This window comes from Peromyscus leucopus, chromosome 20, assembly GCF_004664715.2.
Source record: "Peromyscus leucopus breed LL Stock chromosome 20, UCI_PerLeu_2.1, whole genome shotgun sequence".
Classification (NCBI taxonomy): Eukaryota; Metazoa; Chordata; class Mammalia; order Rodentia; family Cricetidae; genus Peromyscus; species Peromyscus leucopus.
Window position 1 is genome coordinate 58,724,225 of NC_051080.1, and position 20,905 is coordinate 58,745,129.

A 20,905-nucleotide genomic window follows, 5' to 3' on the forward strand; every position below is an offset into this window, starting at 1 on the left:
CACACACACACACACACACACACACACACACACACACATGAAGAGACTTCTTATGGTTCCACCTTCAAGTCTCCCAGAAAAGCAGTTTCTGTGGGTGATAGAAAGAGTCCAGATGATTTTCCAAAAGACGAATTTACACAGATCCACCACCAACACTGATGTAGGAGGCCTGTTAACTCAATACTGGAAGCTTTTGGTCTATTTTCTTAGGCAACTGTGTGAATATAGGAATCCCGGCGCTCCTTTCCTTTCAAAACAGAGCAGGGAGTCAAACGTCAGCAGCAACAGTCACAACTCCTGTCTCAGCTGCCATGGAGTTTCTTGAGAGAACTTACCTTGTGAATGACCAAGCCACCAAGAGGTATACCTTCACTCTAGACAGGTAACGAGACACGTCTGCATTGCCATTTTCTGTGACTCGAGTACACACGAAGATGACATGTATGATTGTTTTGAAATGGTAAATTTCTGCTTTGCAAATTGGGGTCATTTTGGAGCATCTCAGAAGAGGTTGTCTGATCTGTGTGATTCCTATCCTGAAACATACTGTAGTCTGTGTAGTTGGTGTGATTCCTTAAACACTGTAAGTTCATAAAAGAAACCTTCATTAAGGCATTGTTTTCCTCCTGTGGTTTTTATTACAGAAAGCAGGCAAGGACAGTCTAATCGTTTGCTGTTGCTTTTCTTCACATTTTCCTGTTTTTAAGTTAGAGACTAAACTGTCAAAATTATATTTAGGAAAAAAATAATACTTTTCAACGATGGTTCAAAACCAGGTTATATTCATCTCAAGATTAACTAATGAATGGATTATTTTATATCAGTAGATGTACCTATAATAAATGTAGCTGAATTTAATGTTTCCATATTTTCAGTTTCTTTTATTGTCTTCATTGGCATCATGTGTAATATATTCTTTGATTTTCATTTTAAACAATTATTGATTGAACACACCTATTTATTTGATGTGTATATCATTGAAAAGAAAATATTTCTAGTCCTAGATGTCTATTTATTTAAAACTAAGAGACTAATATGAGTTTTGTATAAGAATTATTACAGAATAGATACAGAATAATGCTGGGGCCATTGAATGAGAATTTTAAGAGAAAGCATTAAGAGAAGCTATGGTTTACCTGGGTTTGAGGATGAGAGCAAAAATTCCAGAAACGATAGAATAAGGACTCAACAAAACAAAATAGAATCACAATAGATTTAAGGGAAAGCTGTATAGAGAGTAAGGCAATGAGATAGAATGATAGAGTGTGTGTCTAGCAAAAGGCCCTGGGTTCAATTCCAAGCCCTGAAAAAAAAGTAAAGTGAGGGGAAATTGGATCATAATGAGGTCATTGAAAAATAAAGAAAGATGTAAGTATGCATTGTGAAGAAAGATGTATGTAAGAAAGAGAGCTCAGTATATATGGGAAGACCTATCCAAGTAGGAGTTAAGTGGATAAGTGAAAACTTGAAATAGATTCAGAGCAGATTTTAAGAGAAAATTTACTTATTAATAATGCATGTAATATTTTCACTTATTTTGTAGAACCAAGTTAATGATCTAAAAGCAATGTTATATTTGATCACATCAAATATATTAAAACTGCAAAGGGGACTTTCCCTAAAGAATATTTATAACTTGGTTTTACAAATAAGTAGCATACAAGATGAACATCTGTCATCACATATTAAAAGAATTATTTTCTTAGAGAATTTGAGGTGTCAATTACTGACCTCATAAGTACTAAAAACAAAGCCTCATATGGGGTTGGGTAGAAACATTGGACAGCATGATGTTAGCCCTAGGAATACTTCTATGTTATTGAAGTAACAATAATTCCTATTAAAATAGGTTATTAGAATTCTGTAATACAATCAGCCAGCAGTTTATAGTAATGATCTTGTTCACCTCATAGGGTGAATGAGATATGGTTTCCAAAATTTAGAGCTTATAAGAAATCATTTAGTGTTTTCTTTTCAAATATAAAGTTTTAATCTTGAACAGATTTTTTAAAATCCTAATCTCTCCATTTTCCACTGGGGGAAAAAAAGGATGCCAAAAGGAGGGCATGCCTTTGTAAGGTCAGATGGCTGAGTTGAAAGTTGAGAGGATCCATACTCTTAGTAGGTCAGTTTACTGTCTTTCCTCTCCTGCACCCACATACTACATGGCCTCAAAACCTAATCTAACTGCTCCCAAGACAATCTGTACCTTGTAGATTTCTTAGTCTTTCTCCACCTCTTCCAATCCCCTTGCTCCTGCATCTTCTTTCATTTCTGAGCCTTGCCTCTTAACAAACTTTTTCTTCTCCCTCTCTGAGGATTCCTTTTACCCACCACAGGATTCCTATTTAAATAGTGATGTGCTGTCGAGATACTGAATTTTGAAGGAAACCTTGTCTAATTCCACAGAAGGATTGTTTCCTATAGCCGTTGGTTTGCAATGAACTGTTTTCACAGTTGGTGGCTTATAACACACAGTTGTATTTGTGAAGACTTAGGCACGGCCTTCTTCTGGTTTGCTCAGGAACCCATTTCCTTCTGGTGTCTAAAAGAGGAGCTCCAAGGTGCATTTCCTCACATACCTGGAGTCTTTGGGCTGACTTTTGACTAGAGCCTTTGTTCTTTTTATCTCTGTTTACATAAGCCTGAGATTCTTGACATGGAAGTTCAGGATAGAGACAGCACAAGACTGGAAGTTGATAGCTGTCAAATAGCCCAAGCCCACAGCAGTATCACCGTTACCATGGTAACAGGCTATAACAAGCCTCAAGGCCTAGATGTTAACATGACAGATATTGCTGGGTGTTATCTTTTTACATACTTCACCATAGAACAGAGGAATATTGAGCTTTGTCAGGGCCGTGGTCACTAGGGTGTACCTTCTCCTCCCTTTGTAACTCTTGTTCCATTGTTAAGAAGCACAGTAGAGCCTGGTGGTGGTGGCGCACACCTTTAATCCCAGCACTTGGGAGGCAGAGGCAGGCGGATCTCTTAAGTTTGAGGCCAGCCTGGTCTACAGAGTGAGTTTTAGGACAAGTAGGGTTACACAGGGAAACCCTGTCTTCAAACCAAACCAAACCAAACCAAACCTAACCAAACCAAACCAAACCAAACAAAACCAAACAAAACTAAACCAAAAAAGAAGTGCAGTGGAAGCAAGAATAGTGATAGATGGTAGAGATAAGATGCTAGAATCTTTTCGTGTGTGTGTGTGTGTGTGTGTGTGTGTGTGTGTGTGTGTGTGTGTGTGTTGATGTGTGTGCGTGTGGAGGACATTCCTCAGATGCTTCCCTCCGTTTTCGCTGGCCTGGAACTTGGTATGTAGGTCAGGCTGGCTGGTCAGTGAGTCTCTGCTTGTCTACTGTTGGGATTCCAAGCACATGCCACTCAACTGGCTTTGTATATGGTTTCTGAGGATTGAACTCAGGCCCTTCTCCTTACCTGGCAGGTGCTTTGCAGACTGAGCTCTCTCTCCAGTGCTCTTAACAAACACTTAGCTGGCAGGTTTTGTATTTTTTCTGTCTCTGGAGTCGTCCTCAGGGCACATGCAGCACATGAATAATATGTTCACAAAACATATGTCTTGGGAAGGAGTGAGAGACTGACTGTTTTCAAGAAGAAGAACATGGATGAAAACAATAGAGTTCTTTTTTTTTTCTGTTGAGAAATGAGGAACTGGGCTTGATGCTTCATGAGAGCAATAAACTAGTAAAAGAGCAGCTAAAAGTTAAGTGGCAACCGCCAGAGATGTCAGAGGTACAGATCCCGTCTGGAGTTGATGCTAACCACAGCCTGGCACCAGACAGTGACCCTGCAAAGAGGTGTGTGATGAGCTGGATGTTTGCATTTCCCACATCCCAAATTCACATGTTGACACTTGAAGGCCCAGTGTGGGTTTATTAAAAATATATGGCTTCTAAGGATGTAACCAAGTATAAATGTCATTACAGAGATAGCAGTCACATAGGCTAAGCCAAAGAGCTCATTTCCTCCTTTGTGTGTACAATGAGGAAAAGCCATGAGAGGGTATACGAAGGCAGCCATAATTAAGCCAATAAGAATGTGACTGGTGCAGATATTTACGAGCAAACTGACCATGAAGTTCTAAACCCCAGTTCTGTGAGAAGATAAATTTCCGTTGTGTTAAGTTATCCATGCTGTGATGCTTTCTTCAGTTCAAGCAAACTAATACAGGCCCAACATTTAATGGAACCCCCTGCATTATGGAGTAATTTGTATATTAGAGCAATTGGGAGGCAATATTTGGAGCCCAAAGTCTGGGGGAGAAACTCGTATAGACAGAACAACCAGAGACTTAATGGTGAGGTCATGGAGAGAGACAGGCAGAGAAAGGGCAACTGAAATGACCACCACACTTGGAGGGTGAGGAGAGGGTAAAGATACACATGTACAAGGATGGGTCTTCTCAAGGAACTCAGGGGATTCACAGGCGTGAAAAACCAGAGGAAATGGATGCTGATGAAATGGATAAGCCAAGTCACCAAAGGTGCATGCCTTTAATCCACTCGGGAGGCAGAGCCGGGTGGATCTCTGTGAGTTCGAAGCCAGAGGTCTACAGAGCAAGATCCAGGACAGGCACCAAAACTACACAGAGAAACCCTGTCTTGAAAAAAACAAACAAACAAACAAACAAACAAAAACAAAACAAACAAACAAAAGAAAAAAGAAAAAAACTACAAAAAAATTCACATAAGATCAGTATCTAGCATTATGACAATAAATATTCTAAATATTTTGGTTTTCAACAACATCATGAGATACAAAGAAACAGGGAAAAATGTACAAAGAGTAAAAAAATATCCATTAATAGGAAGCGCCTTAAAAAGGGTCTAAATGTTGGCCTTAAAATTCAAACGTTTTAATAGCAGCTACTATAATATAATAATATGTCAAAAGAACAAGATGTAATTATGTTTAAAGAATGTTTAATGAGAGACTGGATGGCAATCCACAAATAGGGGATACTCATAAAGAAATAGAAATTATAACATCAAAATGTAACTTCTAGGGTGGAAAGGCACAATAAGAAAAATAAAAAAAAATCACTAGAAGGGCTGAATAACAGACCCTTGATATTGACATTAGCTGACAAAACAAAAATTCAGTGTTTTTAACAATAAAACAATAATTATCATGTACCCAACGTAATGCAAATAAGGAAAAAAGTTAAAGGGAAAAGAACAGATCATTAGAGAAATGTGGCACATTGCAAAATTCACTAATTCATACAAAGTAGTAGTACCAGAAAGAGAGAGAAATCAATGTAAACATCTTTAAGCAATATCCTCCAATTTGGTGTATATTAGTTTGTAGTTCTTTTATACTTAGTTGTTGGGAGGCCTTGATGGTCAGAGGTTGCAGGATGCATGGCCTGGCAGCTCTTTCCAAAACTTGGCAACAGGAGAGACTTCCTCCCCAACGAGACTTCCTGCTCTCTACCTGTCCTTATCTGGAGAATGTCTCTAGGCCTGGGAGGACTGACCTTATCTGAAAGCTGTCTCTAAGCCTAGATGCCTGACTTATCTCTAGCGTGACCCTTGGTATAGTTTTCTGTTAGAAGCCTTCCCCTTGCTGCACATATAGTAACTAAGACTTGTACTAGGAGCTTTGCTATAGGACTCTACTGCCACATACAAAGCCTTATGACAGGAGCATGCCACTTAATGCAAATCAGAGTCTGTCCCCAGGCTCCCCAACCCTATATATTTCCTATACTCTGTGAATAAAGTTGTGCTGATTCACTGAAGTCATATTCCAGAGGGCTATCTATCTCTGTTGTACCCATGCCATCTGAACTCTGTTCCCTGCTTCTACCCCTTCCACCCTCGTGGACCAGTGGCCAATGATCCCAAGGGAAGAAGAACCACACTTAGTGAAGTATAAGAAGAAGCAAGCAGCAGGGTGTGATGGTGCACATCTTTAATGCCAGCACTTTGGAGCCAGAGGTAGGTGAAGCTCTATGAGTTTGAGGTCAGTCTGGTTTACACAGTGAGTTCTGGGACACCCAGGGCTACATAGAGAGACCCTGTCTTGCAAAAACCTTAATTAATTAATTAACTAACTAATTAATGAAAAAAAAAGAAACAAGCAAACAGATTTATACCTTGACATTTCATACTAAAAGATTTATTTTACTTTTGTGTGTGCATATGTTTGTGAGTGTGTGCCTGTACACACTTGCATTCACACATGCGCACTTGAGTGTGCATGCCTGGAGAGGCCAGAAGAGGGTGCTAGGTTCTCTGGGGCTGGACTTACAGGTAGTTATGAGATGCCTGACGTGGTAGGTAGTTGAACCCTCCTGTCTGTGCTCAGAGCTGAAATCCAGTTCTTCTGCAAAAGGCCTAAGCACTCACCACCCTGGGCCATCTCTTCATTCCCAAAGAGAATCTCCTGACACCCTAAAATGGAATGTCATAATTATGAAAAAGTCTGATTGTATTTCAGATGAGGTACAAAATCACAATGCCCAGGCTTACTGCTTCTAGTCAACATTGCACTGGGTATTCTAGCCAAAACTTTCATGCAAGAAAACAAAATGAGCGACATCAGATTAGAAAGGAAACATGAAAACTCGATTTGCAAATGATAATATATTTTACATATAAAAATGCTAAAGAATACACTGAGAAACCTTAGATTTAGTAAGTTCAGTAAAGCAGTGGTAAACAATACATGTACAAGTAACAGCATTTTTGTATAAAAATAGCAAAAATACATGAAAACAAAGTTAAGAAAGCAATTCTCCTTACAGTGGCATACAAAGAGTATAATGCTTAGGAATTAATTTAAAAAGAGATGAAGAGATGCCTCATTGGTTAAGAGCATTGGTTGTTCTTTCAGAGGACCTGGGTTTGATTCCCAACACCCACATGGTGGCTGACAACCATCTGCAATTCCAGTTCCAGGGGATCCAATCCCTTCTTTTAGCCTTTGCAGACACTACATACATGTGGTGCATGGGCATACATGCAAGCAAAACACCCATACTCTTAAATTAAAAATAAAGAAAAATAATAATCAAATAAATAAAATGCTCAATTTTATACTAAAATTTACAAAACATTGTAGAAATTATACAATTCAGTGAGAACTACCCCATGTTGGTACAGTGGAAGAATTAATACTATTAAGATGTCAAATTTTAAAAACTCATATGGCAATTTAATGTGATCAACACAAAACATAAGATGTCTTTTTAAGAGAAGTTAACAAGGGGCTGGAGAGATGGCTCAGTGGTTAAGAGCACTGGCTGCTCTTCCTGAGGTCCTGAGTTCAATTCCCAACAACCACATGGTGGCTCACAACCATCTGTAATGAGATCTGGTGTCCTCTTCTGGCCTGCAGACAGAATACTCTATACATAATAAATAAATCTAAAAAAAAAAAAAGAAAAGAAAAGAAAAAAAAAAAGAGAAGTTAACAAGTAGACTCCACAATTTCTATGGTAACAGAAGGGGCTTAGAACGGAACAATGCTCTTGAAAAAAAAATGTGGAGGTCTGTCTTAGGGTTTCTATTGCCCTGAAGAGGCACTATGATTATGGCAACTCATAAAGAAAAGCATAGTTTCAGAGAGTTAGTCCATTATTGTCGTGGTGGAAAGAAAGGTGGCACACAGGCAGACATGGTTCTGGAGAGGTAGCTAAGAGTTCTACATCTGAATAGGCAGCAGAAATAGAGAGGGAGCCATTGGGCCTTGCTTGAGCTGAAATATCAGAGCCTACCCCCAGTAACACACTTCTTCCAAAAGGTCACATCTATTTCAACAAGGCCATATGTCCTAATCATTTCAAATAATGCTACTCCCTATGAGCCTATACAGGCCATTTTTATTCAAACTACAATATTCCACTCCCTGGCCCTCATAGGCTTATATCCCTATCATAGTGCAAAATGCATTTAGTCCAACTTCAAAGAGCTCCATATTCTACAACAGTTTCAACATTGTTTAAAAGCCCAAAGTTAAAAATTTCTTCAGAGACTCATGGCAAACCTCTTAACTATAATCCCTTGTAAAATCAAAATAAACAAAGCATATCATATACTTCCAACATACAAATGGTACAGGATATACAAAAGAGAGTAAAGGGAGCATAGTGAGGAAATACTGGACCAAAGCAAGACCAAAAATCAGCTGGGAAAAGTCCAAACTCTGCATCTCTATGTCAGATGTCAAAATGCTCTTCAGATCTCCAACTCCATTCAGCTTTGTGGACTACAACACATTTTTTTCTCTTGGGCTGGTTCCACTTCCTGGTAGTGGCTCTCCTTGGCAGGTACCCCACAACTGTGGCATCTCCAACATCTTGGGGGCTCCAAGGCAATTCCAGCTTCTCTTTTACAGCTTCTTGCAATGATCTCTCTAGGCCTCCATGAAGGATACCCCTGATACATGCCTGGCCTCAGTGGCTTTTCTTAGTCATGGAGGGAGATTCTGCACTCCTTTATTGTATCCTTGATGCTAAATCCAGAACCCCATGTTAGAGTTGCCTAGTTCTACTGCTTACTGGGGCTGCAATATGGCCTCCTTGTTCACATACATCACAGAGACCAGCTCTGTGTCTTCAGTGGTTTCCTTTATTGGCTAAACTTGGCTGTCCGGGAACTTGCTCTGTAGGTCAGACTGGCCTTGAACTCAGAGATCCTCTTGACTTTGCCTCCCCAGTGCTGGGATTAAAGGCTACGCCGGCCCTAAACTTTCTTTTTAATTCCTTTTCACAAGTTGGAAGCTTAGCTGGGTGGCATCTTGCCCTGATGTCACAACTCCCTTTATTCCATTTAGCAGTGGGCTTTTCTTTACTCTGTTTACACTTCCTAGTGCCCCCTTTCTCCTCAAACTGTACATTTTGTATTTTTCCTTGCTCAGCTTGCTCCATTTCATAATAGATCTGCATAAGCATGGTCACTTAATAACCAAGCAACACATTCAATACTAGGTTGTATAGAAAGCTCCTGTGCCAAAGATATTAATACATAACTCTTCAATTTAGCCCCAGGCAGACTTTTTGGACAAGGGCAAACTTTGCCAAAATATCACAAGAATTTGACTAGGCCATATTCTAGTATTTTTCTCTTCTGAAACCTTTTCAGCTGGGCCCCCACAGTTTAAACCATCCTCGGCTCCACTGTCTTCCATGCTCCTACTAGGATGGCCCATTAAGCCCCACTTAAAGCATTCAACTGCCTTTCTAATCCACAGTCCCAAAGTCTACATTTTGTCAAAAAGATATAAGGTCAGGCCTATCACAACAACATCCCAGTCCCTGGTACCCATTTCGCAAAGTGTCACATATTCTGCTTTAAAAACTTAACAAAAAGTTGATCTGAAAGCACTTTGTTATCTCCATAATTGTTATGCCACTATTACACTAAAGAGAATATTTTTTTCTGTTCATCCAGGTAACTCACACACACAAAAATGTTACATACAAAAAGAAGACAAAAGTAGAAAGGGGAAGAAGGATTTCAGTAGAAGAGAGAGATAAAAGAAGATTAATATAGGGTAAAAACAATATAGAATAAAAACACAGAAAAAAGGTAAATACACAGTTAAATTCACAACATGTGATGGTAGCATAAATGCACATATAAATCAATTGGATGGGTAAATTGTCTTTCCAGAAGATTTTTTTTCAACAAATGTTTTTAGGACAACTAATTATTCACATGCAGAATGATTAATTTGTATATATTTCTGACACCATACTAAAAAAAAAAACCACTGAAATGAATCATAGGCATTAAGGTAGGTGCTGAAATTATACAGTTATAAATCATCTAAAAGAAAACATAGGCATATACCTATGAATCTTGGATTAGGTATGCCTTCTTGATAAGATACTTAAAGGAAATATTTTGTTCTTCAAACAATGTACCACACTGTACCAAGTTGATTGGGGAGGGACGGTGGTGGTGTAGAATTGTCCTATTCTCAGTTCTAGGAGCAGCATGGTTGGGTTAGGCAGCTAAATGTAACGAGCTCTAAGCTAATAGTCCTTTGGTTATAGTAGATGGGTCTCATTTGACAAAATTGGTTTGCCTTCAGACTCTTGGGTCAGTTTTGAGAGAGAATATTATATTAGCTTCCTCATTTCTGTGGCAAACACCCAACAAAAGCAACTTAAGGAAGGAAAGATTTAGCTGTGGTCATGGTTTCCAGAGATTTCTGTCTGTCACAACATGGCAAAACAGCTCCCTTGTGATGGGAGCATGTACCAGGGGCTCTCATATCTTAGTTCTACCAGAAAGCACAGAGAAAGAGACCGAAATCAAGGAGGAGTTATAAAATTCATAGGCTGGTCCTAGAGCCCACTTCTGTAGCCAAATCCCATACTTTAAACCTCCAAAACAGTTATAGAGGCTGGTGATCATGATTTCAAACATATGAGCTGGGGGGGGGGAGGCTTTCAGACTCAAGCCAAGGCAGATAACTTCTCTTCTCTACTTGCATAAGAAAACCCATGGACATAGCCTGATACACCCTGACAACCCTTCCAGGTCAGGAGGAAGCTCAGTCTGAGGGTAAAGAAGAGCTTAAAAGGAGAGAAATGGCTCTGGAGCCTTGTCTGAATAGTGCTGGATGCCTGCCTGGGTTCCTTTAGGTGTTTCCAGTAGCAGAACCAACAATTCTCATGTATTAACTTTTCAATACAATTTTTGTTTTCTGTACAGACAACTCAAAACATTCTAACCAATATTGACTCTCATTGTACAAAAATATATATTTATATGTGCGACACTATCCAATAAAATATCAATAATTGTATCTTGGGGGGTATGGTTACCACCACTTTTTCTCGGCTTTATGCTTTTTTTTGTAATTCTAGCTTTTCCATAACTATATGTATATATTTTTTCAGAAAAATTCAAATATGACAATAATTAGAGTGATTCTAATACTTATTAGCTAAGTCAAAATCATCAGACTTTTAATTTCAGATGGTGATAATCCAAATAAAATAAGCCCTCAGATAGAAGCTCATTTAAAATTTTAACTCTCAGAGCGAGGAAGGTAAAGTTCTTAATTCTGAGTACCTAATTAGTGTTTTCAAATAAGTTTATTGAATTAAAAAATCCTGTTAGTTCAAACTCCATGGACAGTGTCATCTGCACCAGCAAATTAGGCACACTGATATTCAGACAGCTAGTCTGTGGCACAGTGGGAAAACTGAGGTTTTGCATCATCTGTTTCTGCCTCTTTAACCTTAGAAAACCACATTACCTCTCTGAAACTTACTTACTCCAGTCAAGAAACTATGCAGTTGAGTTAAATTTTATCGATAGTTTCTCCATCTATGATCCCATGGAAGTCCCCAAATTAAGCTTTGTGTTGGAGCAGGAGCGATAGTTACTATTTTGGGATGCACAAGCAAGATCTAGCTTTCATTATAATAGTGGGTATTTGGTAGAGGTAATAGGTGATCAGGTATCTGACGGTCCTCATGGACCCTCAATACTAAACAAGTAGTAGGATCTACTGATGTGTATTTGCTAACCCTTACAATCTACCCTGATGATGATGGTGGTGGTGGTGGGTTTTGTCCATATCCAGAGTCTTTTTAATAATGAAACAATTAAGACTTGCCTTTAAGTATTTCTACTTTTTTCCCTTCTATTCCCTTAACTCAACAAAAGTGGTGATTGGTAGCAGTTGTGAATTCAGAAGGAAATGTCAATAGAGCTCCTAATTATATAGCTCTTTCGCTAGTTTGCAAATGTCCTGAGAGGCACATTGAGAGTGGGTAGGGCTGCCAGGGAGGTGTGTGTTTGCAACCTCGTTCACTCCTTGCTCCTGTCAAAATCCTCCTCCTCAACAGAGAACTTCGACAGAAACCTGTGCATAAAGATCAGTGTCCTGGAGACAGGCCAGAGCCGCCAGAGGCAGGAGGCATCTATCACTGCCACAGCAGCTTCAAGGCCACAGAGAACAGGTCGAGCAAGCACGTGCATGCCAAGTGGAGACTCTGTGCTGCTTCAGCGATATGCTTCATCTTTATGATGGCAGAGATGGTCGGTAAGTACTGCCCAGGAAAACTGACAGACAACCCCCTGCATCTCGATAGGAAGGATAACTAGGTTGTTCTTTAAAAGGAAGGATAACTAGGTTGTTCTTTAAAAGAAGTAGTTAATACTTTCTGCATGTATAGCATGACAGTAGGCACACAGTAGTCAAGTTGAAAAATAGAAGAAAAACAAAATCCATTATTATGTCACATTCAGACGATAACCTCTAATAACACCATGGGGTATTTCCTATAGTGCATCTTTTGTGCATAGCTCATGCAGTTTTTTTTTTTTTTAAAGATGTAATTGGGACCATGCTGAATGCTCTTATCTATCCTATCAAATACTATTTAAAAATATGTTTATGCCCAAACAAAATTGTATATCATATAAGCATTTCTCTATTGTCAGAAAATTAGGGTGATTTTTCCTGCTTCTGGACTATCCAATGAAGAAGATCTTGATAAAATTCTGCCTATCCTTCTAGTTAATCCCTTGAAAGGGATTCTAAAAATGGAAATAATAGAAATAATTGGTTGAAAGACATGAATATTTTTCTGACTTCTTGAATTATCTGTCAAACCTATATCTAGACACTTGAAATGATTCATCTGTATGGAAACTCCTTGTGAAAATGATTTCTCATCCAACTCTTTAAAAATCTTTGTTGGGACTGGAGAGATAGTTTGGTGGTTAAGAGTACTTGTTGCTCTTTCAGAGGACCTGAGTTCAGTTCCCAGCATCCATGTTGGACAACTCACAACTACCTGTAAAAACACTCTGAACCCTATCCTGGCCTCCACAGGTGCACATGCACCCATGCACCCCCCCCAAAGTTGTAGAGATATATATATATTATATATATATTTAGTAGTATATATATATATAATATATGTATATATATATATATGCTTTAGTAGTCATTGCTTTAATTATTAGTTAGAATATTTCACATACTTATGAGTGGACTGTGTTTACTCCTGCTGTGCATCACCTCCTTTCCTTTTATTGTCTTCCTAGTTGAGGATTTTTCAAATTATTTTATTGCTCTCTGAGAACTTTTATATTGGGGTGTTAAGCCTGGGCTATATTGTTTATAGCTATGATTTTAATTTGTTGGTTGTCTTTTAATTTGTGTTTTAACTTGAGGAGCTTTAAATTTTCTACAGGCAATTTAGGTCTTAAGTATAGATAACTATGGAACTTTCACTCTGAGGTGATTTATTGTTTTTGTTTTTAACTTGGAAATCTTCACCTATTGAGAGAATAAAAGCCTTTTAATGCATTTTCCTCAGTTTTTGCATGTAACTTGTACATCAATGTAAAATTAGATTTTTTTTGCATTCTACAAGGACTAAAATCTCCTTTCTAAACAACTAAGAAAGTTTCCAGTGTCATAACATAATAATTTTTCCATTCATATTCAATATATTCTTATCATGAGTTAACCTTTTATAAGTAGCAAAGTGTGTTTCTAAGGTTGCTCATTGATCTGAGTTCCTATTTTCTGGCAGTAACACAATTAATGTAGATTTAAACATTATAATATCTGTTGTCTCCTCTCTATTTAGCAGAAATGTATAAAGATTATTCATTTCTGTTTTTTAATATTAAACACAAGACATTCTGTTCTCACTCAATCTAATTATGATTTTATTTGCATGTAAGTTAATAGAAAAATATAAATATTTATTAATACTTGAAATTTAGTTGTAGTTTTCTGATTTGGTGTTTTCCTAAGATTTTTTTTTTCAGTCACAATTGAGCATGCTTATATAGAAAGCTGAATTTTAATAATTTCATTTTAATAAGTAAACCATATGGTTTGTAATTGTCTCTTCCTTTTCAGAGAGCACTCTGGGATCTGGCTCTAGAGAACTTTTTAGGTATTTTTTTGATATGTATTTTAGCTTTTTCCTCATTTATTGGCAAATGCAAAGTTTCCACTTCTTCAGTACTTTTTTCTCTTCTCTCTATTTTTTAAAACCATTTATTTAATGGAAAAATTCAAAATTCTTGTTATACAATGGGATATGATGGTCTTCTATTTGAGTTCCTCAGCTTGAAGGTTTTGGAATGTAGTGTTGTTTTATTTTCCTCCAAACACTTAAAAGAATACTGTAGGTTACCTACACATGGAATCAAAACCTTTGCAATTCTCTTACCTTTGCTACCTGTCACACTGTTACCGATGTCTTAGGAGCTTACTTTTCATCTGGTTACCTAAAGGGAGGTCTAAATGAGTAAAAAAGAGGAGAATAGAGGAAAACAGGCTCTACCTAGCTCTTTTTTGCACTGTATTTTCTAGCTACCAGAATAAGCTGTGTTTCTTCTAGTGGTGGAGTCTTCTTGTATTTAGATTTTTACAGTTTTTGAAAATCAGATAAAACTTTAGATCTATTAAATCCAAAACAACCACAGATTTGAGACACATCATTTTATCAAAACTTTATAAAGATAATCAGTACCGCCCAATTTCTATACAAGAGATTGAAAGATTGATGGAGTGGCAAAATAATTTGCTGTAGGCCATAGGCAGTTCCAATCTAGAATACCCTCTTAAAATCCACCAACGTCTCACAAAAATGCATGTGCGTGCGTGTGTGTGTACACACACACACACACACACACACACACACACACACAGATAACATATCTACATACATGTATGCACATACACATGCACATACATATATTCCTGCAGCATATTTAGATGTATAAATTGATGAAGTATTCTACAAATAGAAAATTTCACTCCTTCCTTTCCTATTGGGATGCTTTCTGTTTCTTTGTCTTGTTTACTGGCTCTGGTTAAGGCCTCCAGAGCACGCCCAATACAAGTGGCTAAAGTGAATTCAAAATGTTTTATGCGAGGCAGGCATGGGCAGCTATCCACATGGAGTCCTTCTGTCTCCCTTATTCTGACGTATCCAATTGCATGAGTTCTACCCTTAAACTCAGAAGTGATTTCACCAGTAAAGGAGTACAACAGATACTGACTGATACTTGCCAAGTTTTGAGCTATATCTTTATCAAGCTGATTGTTCTAAACATGGCTCTTATCATGCTACATCTGTCTTTAAAATTCTTCAGCATTTTTCTTTTGCTTGAAATCTTGTTGAGCATGGGGCTAAACTGATACGATCATGTGCAGCTGGAAGAACCGGTTCAGAAGCCGCTTTGCTCAGTCCCACTCTGCTCTCCCAAATGAAGAGTGATCAATGTATTGGAAGTTTCTGATATCTAGGACAAAAGAAAAGATGATTCCTTCCTTGGATTTTCAGATATTCCACAAGCAGTCTGCCATATAAATTGTTAATACTTTTTCTTTTGCCACATCTTACATGATTATTCAGTTCTAACTCAGAGAGATTATTCATTCTCTACAAAATAATCCTTATGCTTTAGGGTCCTGGTAACTTTTGTCTTTTTACTTAAATACAAAAGTCTTCTCTATGTTCCATTCTCCAAAGTTCTAGGCATCGCTCAAGATCCCAGTCCATAGCACACCTATTCCCTGAAGTCATATAAAGAAAGGATTATTATCAAGACCTCTTAGAGGAATCTGGGAGGTCCTTCTTCAGGATATGGATTCTGAGCAAGGCCTCAAAGAGGTTCCTTGATGGCCTTCACACAAAGAAGAATATTTTCAAGCCGCCAAAAGCAGTCCCAGTTTGACAGCTCCAGAGGCCCAAGAGTGGGCTTGTTGTGCCCATCCCCTTCATTCCTTGGTTCTTCCACCACTCTGATGAGCACACTGTGGCAGTAATCTCCCTCAATGTAGCCCAATGGCCCCCGATTGTCTCCTAGTCTAAGCACAGTGGAGGCTTAGACTCCTGCCTGGTAGAAGCAAATCTGGAAAAATCTGTGAGGGGCCATCCCATCCCCACGTATCCCCAGAGTACTCTTGAGTAGGAGCAGCAGGAAATATTAGATAGAAGTAAAGAGGGGAGAGAAACAGATAGAAAATACAGGATAGCTTCGGGTGGGCCTGGATCCTAATCAATCAGGCCCTCACTGTCTCTGCCCTAGGGTATTTAAAGGAATGCCAAGGGGTGGAGCAAAAGACCTCCCCCCAGCACAGCCATGTGCTAACCATCTCAGACACCTGGTACCCTGGCTCACCTGCTGGGTAAAGCCTAAATGGGCTCCAACAGTTCCCAAATGAAATGAGTAAGTCTTTTTGATAGATGGCTGAAAGTGATGCAATTATGTTTTAATTAAAAATTTTATAAATTAAGAAATAAAACTAGCAAAAGCACAACCAAACAGCTCATTATTTATTCCTGTGGTCTGAGAGGTGGCAACTATCAGGCCCTACCTTCAGATGTCTCTATGGGTATGTCTGAAGCAGGACAGGGAATAATGCCCTTAGAGATGTAGGCACAACAGCTTCAAGGAGGCTAACAGTTCTGTTCAGCTTGCCTTCTCACTGTCCATCATGGCTGCAAGCCAAGTCCTCCTGGCCTGAGGACCTGATACTCACAGTCTCTGGTCTTTGTATAAAGAGGCTGAATAAAAACATACTCTCTTTCCATATTAATGTGGAATGATGTAGTCCCAGAGCTTCCAGAGCCCCACCTGTATCTTATCTGCCTCCAATAATCTGCCTTCGTAACATCTTTTGATCCTTAGACTTAGGACACACCTGCTCAGTTATCCCCATATTCACTTTCATTTATACGAGCCAATGCCTTAAAATCTTTCTGTTGTTTGAGCTAATTTAGATTAAGCTTTTATGACTTAGATCTGAAAGAGAATTCCTAAGGCAGATTTTGTCAAAGACACGCCTAGAATGGTAATTGGGGGCTCATCCAGGGAACCAGGTCCTTTGGAGAGCTAGCTTTGCCACTGTGCTTAGACTAGGAGAGAATCAGGGGCCATTGGGCTGCGTCGAGGGAGATTACTGCCACAGTGTGCTCATCAGAGTGGTGGAAGAACCAAGGAATGAAGGGGATGGGCACAACAAGCCCACTCTTGGGCCTCTGTAGCTGTCAAACTGGGACTGCTTTTGGCGGCTTGAAAATATTCTTCTTTGTGCGAAGGCCATCAAGGGGAGTTATATTGCAGATACGAACTCATATCTCTATTTGAAAAGATGAAAGATAGATGCTGAGAACTCAGGGAAATAAACTCAAGTGTGTCATTGCTAGAAGCAATTGATAGTTAGGCAGGGAAAGGCATCTGAGGTACCACATTCAGGGTTGCATAAGGATGGAAGAGATGATATTGCCTGGCAGTGATGCAGAGCTGGAGCAGGCTCAAGAGGACACAAATTTGAGAGTGAGATCCTTCCCTTATAAGAGAAAGATGTAGCTGTAATGTGAGACACCCGCATGTTTGATTAGTAGTTTTTTTTTTTTTTAAATTTGCTTTATTCTGTAGTTACCATAGCAACCCAGGTCACAAATATTTTTTATGTAAAAAGTTTACCCTTTGAGAACTTTATACACGAGCATGAAATCTATATCACACTGGCCCCTCCATTTCCCCATCCAACTTCTCCTGTGCCTGCCACCCCAATTCAGGTCACAGGATTTTTTTTTGTGGTTTCTGCTGTTAGGAAAATTTTAAAACAGGACCATGAAAACTGTAGTATGTTTTAAATACTTGCTAAATATTAACTCAAGGTTTTGACACACCATATTAAATAGTACAGTATAGTAAAATGCCACCCATATGATAGCTAAGTCATTCTTTTTTTTTGATGTTCCAATATACTTTTTTCTTTATTAAGACATTTTTATTCATTTTACATACCAACCACAGATCTCCCTCTCTTCCCTCCTCCCACCCCCAGCCTTCCTCCCCTAGCCCACCCCTATCCCCTCCCCCAAAAATGTAAGGCCTCCCATAGAGAGTCAGCAGAGCCTGGTACATTCAGTTGAGGCAGGTCCAAGCCCCTCCCCCTTCATCATGGCTGTGCAAGGTGTCCCACCATAGGTAATGGAATCCAAAAAGATAGCTCATGCACCAGGGATAGAACCTGATCCAACTGCCAGGGGGCCCTTTATGCAGATAAAGCTATATAACTGTCTCGTTTATGCAAAGGGCCTAGTCCAGTCCTGTGGAGGCTCCACAGTTGTTGGTCTAAAGTTCATGAGTCCCCACTAGCTTGGTTTGGTTGTCTCTGTAGGATTTCCCATCATGATCTTGATATCCCTTGCTCATAGAATTCCTCTTCCCTCTCTTCTACTGGACTCCTGGGGCTCAGCCTGGTGCTTGGCTATAGACCTCTGTATCTGCTTTCATCAGTTATTGGATAAAAGCTCCATGATGACAGTTAGGGGTGTCACCAATCTAATTACTGGGGTAAGCCATCTCAGGCACCCTCTCCACTACTGCTAGCAGTCTAAGCTGGGGTCATCCTTGTGGATTCCTGGGAACTTCCCTAGTACCAGGTTTCTCCTTATCCCCATGATGTCTCCCTCTATCAAGAGATCTCTTTCATTGCTCTCCCACTCCGTCCCTATTCCAACTTGACCATCCCATTCCCTTATGTTCTCATCTCCCATCCCTTACCCTCTATTTCTCCCCCCACCCCCAGTTTACTCATGGAGATCTCATCTATTTCCCCTTCTTAGGGCAATCCATATGTCCCTTTAGGGTCCTCCTTGTTAGGTAGCTTCTCTGGAGCTGTGGGTTATAGTCTGATTATCCTTTACTTTACATCTAGTATCCACTTATGAGTCAGTACATACCATGTTTGTCTTTCTGAGTCTGGGTTACCTCACTCAGGATGATATTTTCTAGTTCCATCCATTTGCCTGGTAATTTTATGATGTCATTGTTATTTGCAGCTGAGTAATACTCCACTGTGTATATGTACCATATTTTTTTTTTAAATCTATTCTTCAGTTAATGGGCATCTAGGTTGTTTCCAGGTTCTGGCTATTGCAAATAATGGTGCTATGAACATAGTTGAGCAAGTGTTCTTGTGGTATGATTGAGCATCCCTTGGGTATATGCCCAAGAGTGGTATCACTGGGTCTTGAGGTAGACTGATTCCCAGTTTTCTGAGAAGTTGCCATACTGATTTCCAAAGTGGCTGTATAAGTTTGCACTCCCACCAATAGTGGAGGAGTGTTCCCCTTGTTCCACATCCTCTCCAACACAAGCTATCATCAGTGTTTTAGATCTTAGCCATTCTGACAGGTGTAAGATGGTATCTCAGAGTTGTTTTGACTTGATTTGTATTTCCCTGATGACTAAAGATGTTGAACAATTTCTTAAATGTGTTTTGGTCATTTGAGATTCTTCTGTTGAGAATTCTCTGTTAAGCTCTGTAGGCCATTTTTTAATTGAATTTTTAGGTATTTTGATATCTAGTTTCTTGAGTTCTTTATATATTTTGGAGATCAGCCCTCTGTCAGATGCTAAGTCATTCTTGAATATGAATTAACAGCATACAATGGTGTAGCTCAGTAGTGGATACAAAGCTGTCTTGGCTACTTTTCTGTTGCCATGATAAGACACATGGCCAAGGCAATTTGTAGAAGAATGAGTTTCCTTGGGGATGACAGTTTCAGAGGGTTTTCATTCATGAGCATCATGGCAAAGAGCACAGCAGCAGGCAAGCAGGTGATGCTGGATTTGTAGTTGAGAACTCACATCTTGAGACACAAGTATGAGGGCAGAGAGAGCTACCTGGGAATGGGGGTGGTGGTGTAGACTTTTGGAATCTCAAAGTCCACCTTCAGGGATACATCTCCTCCAACAAAGTCATACCTCCTATTCCTTCTCTAGCAGTTCCACCAACTGGGGAGCAAGCATTCAAATATATGAACTTATAAGGGCCATTCTCATTCAAGCCCCCCCCAAAAAGTTAATATCATCAGGTGAACAGTTATATTCTCAGCACCTCCAACGTTTCTCTTCTTCCATGGAAAATGCCACAGGAATTCAAAGTCATCTGTTTAAATCTGAGGCGGTCTGTGTCTAGAAGATGCAGGCTCAGTGTTCAAAGGTCACCTTCACTGCATGGGCCTCAAGTGATCTGTTTCTAGGGCTGAGACCTCTCTGGGCTTTTGTTGCCTTGATCTAAGCTCATTCTGCACACATCTTGCCATGGCTGAAAATAGAACTGACAACACTCTGCTCCATCCATTCACCATAGTTCCCTTCAGCAATTACTGTTGTGTGGGTCTTTTTAATTAGCACACAATGTATTAAGTTTCATTATGGTATTCTGAAGCATTTTGTTCTTGTTATTGATTCCTGCCTCCACTTCACCTTCCTGTTCCTATTCCCCACTTGGACCCTTCTATCTCTATCTCATCCCTTCAACTTTCTTGTCTTGAGTTGTATTGCCATTTCCCCTTCCTCAATAATTCTTTTCTTCTAATCTCATGGTCTTCTTTCTAGTTTCATAGCTTGTGCACACTTACACCCATTTTTACAGACAGACAGACAGACAGACACCCACACCCACACACACCCCACACCCCCACATGCTAAAAGCTAGTATACACATATGAGAAAGATCATTGAGTTTACATCATATAATCATTCCAGATTCATTTGTATTAACCACCAGCTTCATGTCTCTCCAAGTCAGCCTCTAAATTGCTGGCCAAGATCTCTCTCAACATAAACCAAAACGTACCTTGGCCTTGCCTAAAAATCCTAAGCAGATCTCCACAGCCCATAGGTTAACCTTCAGCTTCCCTTGCTTGACATGGAATAGCCCCTTTGTCTCTAGTCCAGCATTGGGGTCTCATTTCCCATAGGCCTCTGATCTGCTGCATCTCCTGTTTTTATGGAAAAGTGGCATATTCTTTATTTCTTTCTCCATGTTCCTATTTATTCATGAAACCCCATTATTTTCTTGTTAACTCTCAGTACTTCTTTGAAAGTTCCTCAGTACTGCTGGGTTCTCT

At 39.3% G+C, this 20,905-nt stretch overlaps 1 protein-coding gene across 1 annotated transcript in view; it reads left to right on the forward strand.

The window, feature by feature from the left end:
* Positions 1 to 216: 216 nt before the first annotated feature.
* The window catches only part of Slc30a8 (solute carrier family 30 member 8), a 40,381-nt gene continuing 19,692 nt past the window's right edge, over positions 217 to 20,905 (forward strand). The window contains exons 1-2 of the mRNA XM_028867968.2: positions 217 to 382; positions 11,840 to 12,036. Of these exons, the coding sequence (XP_028723801.1) occupies positions 312 to 382; positions 11,840 to 12,036 (268 nt within the window). The 5' untranslated portion in view covers positions 217 to 311. The remainder of the gene's footprint in view (positions 383 to 11,839; positions 12,037 to 20,905) is intronic.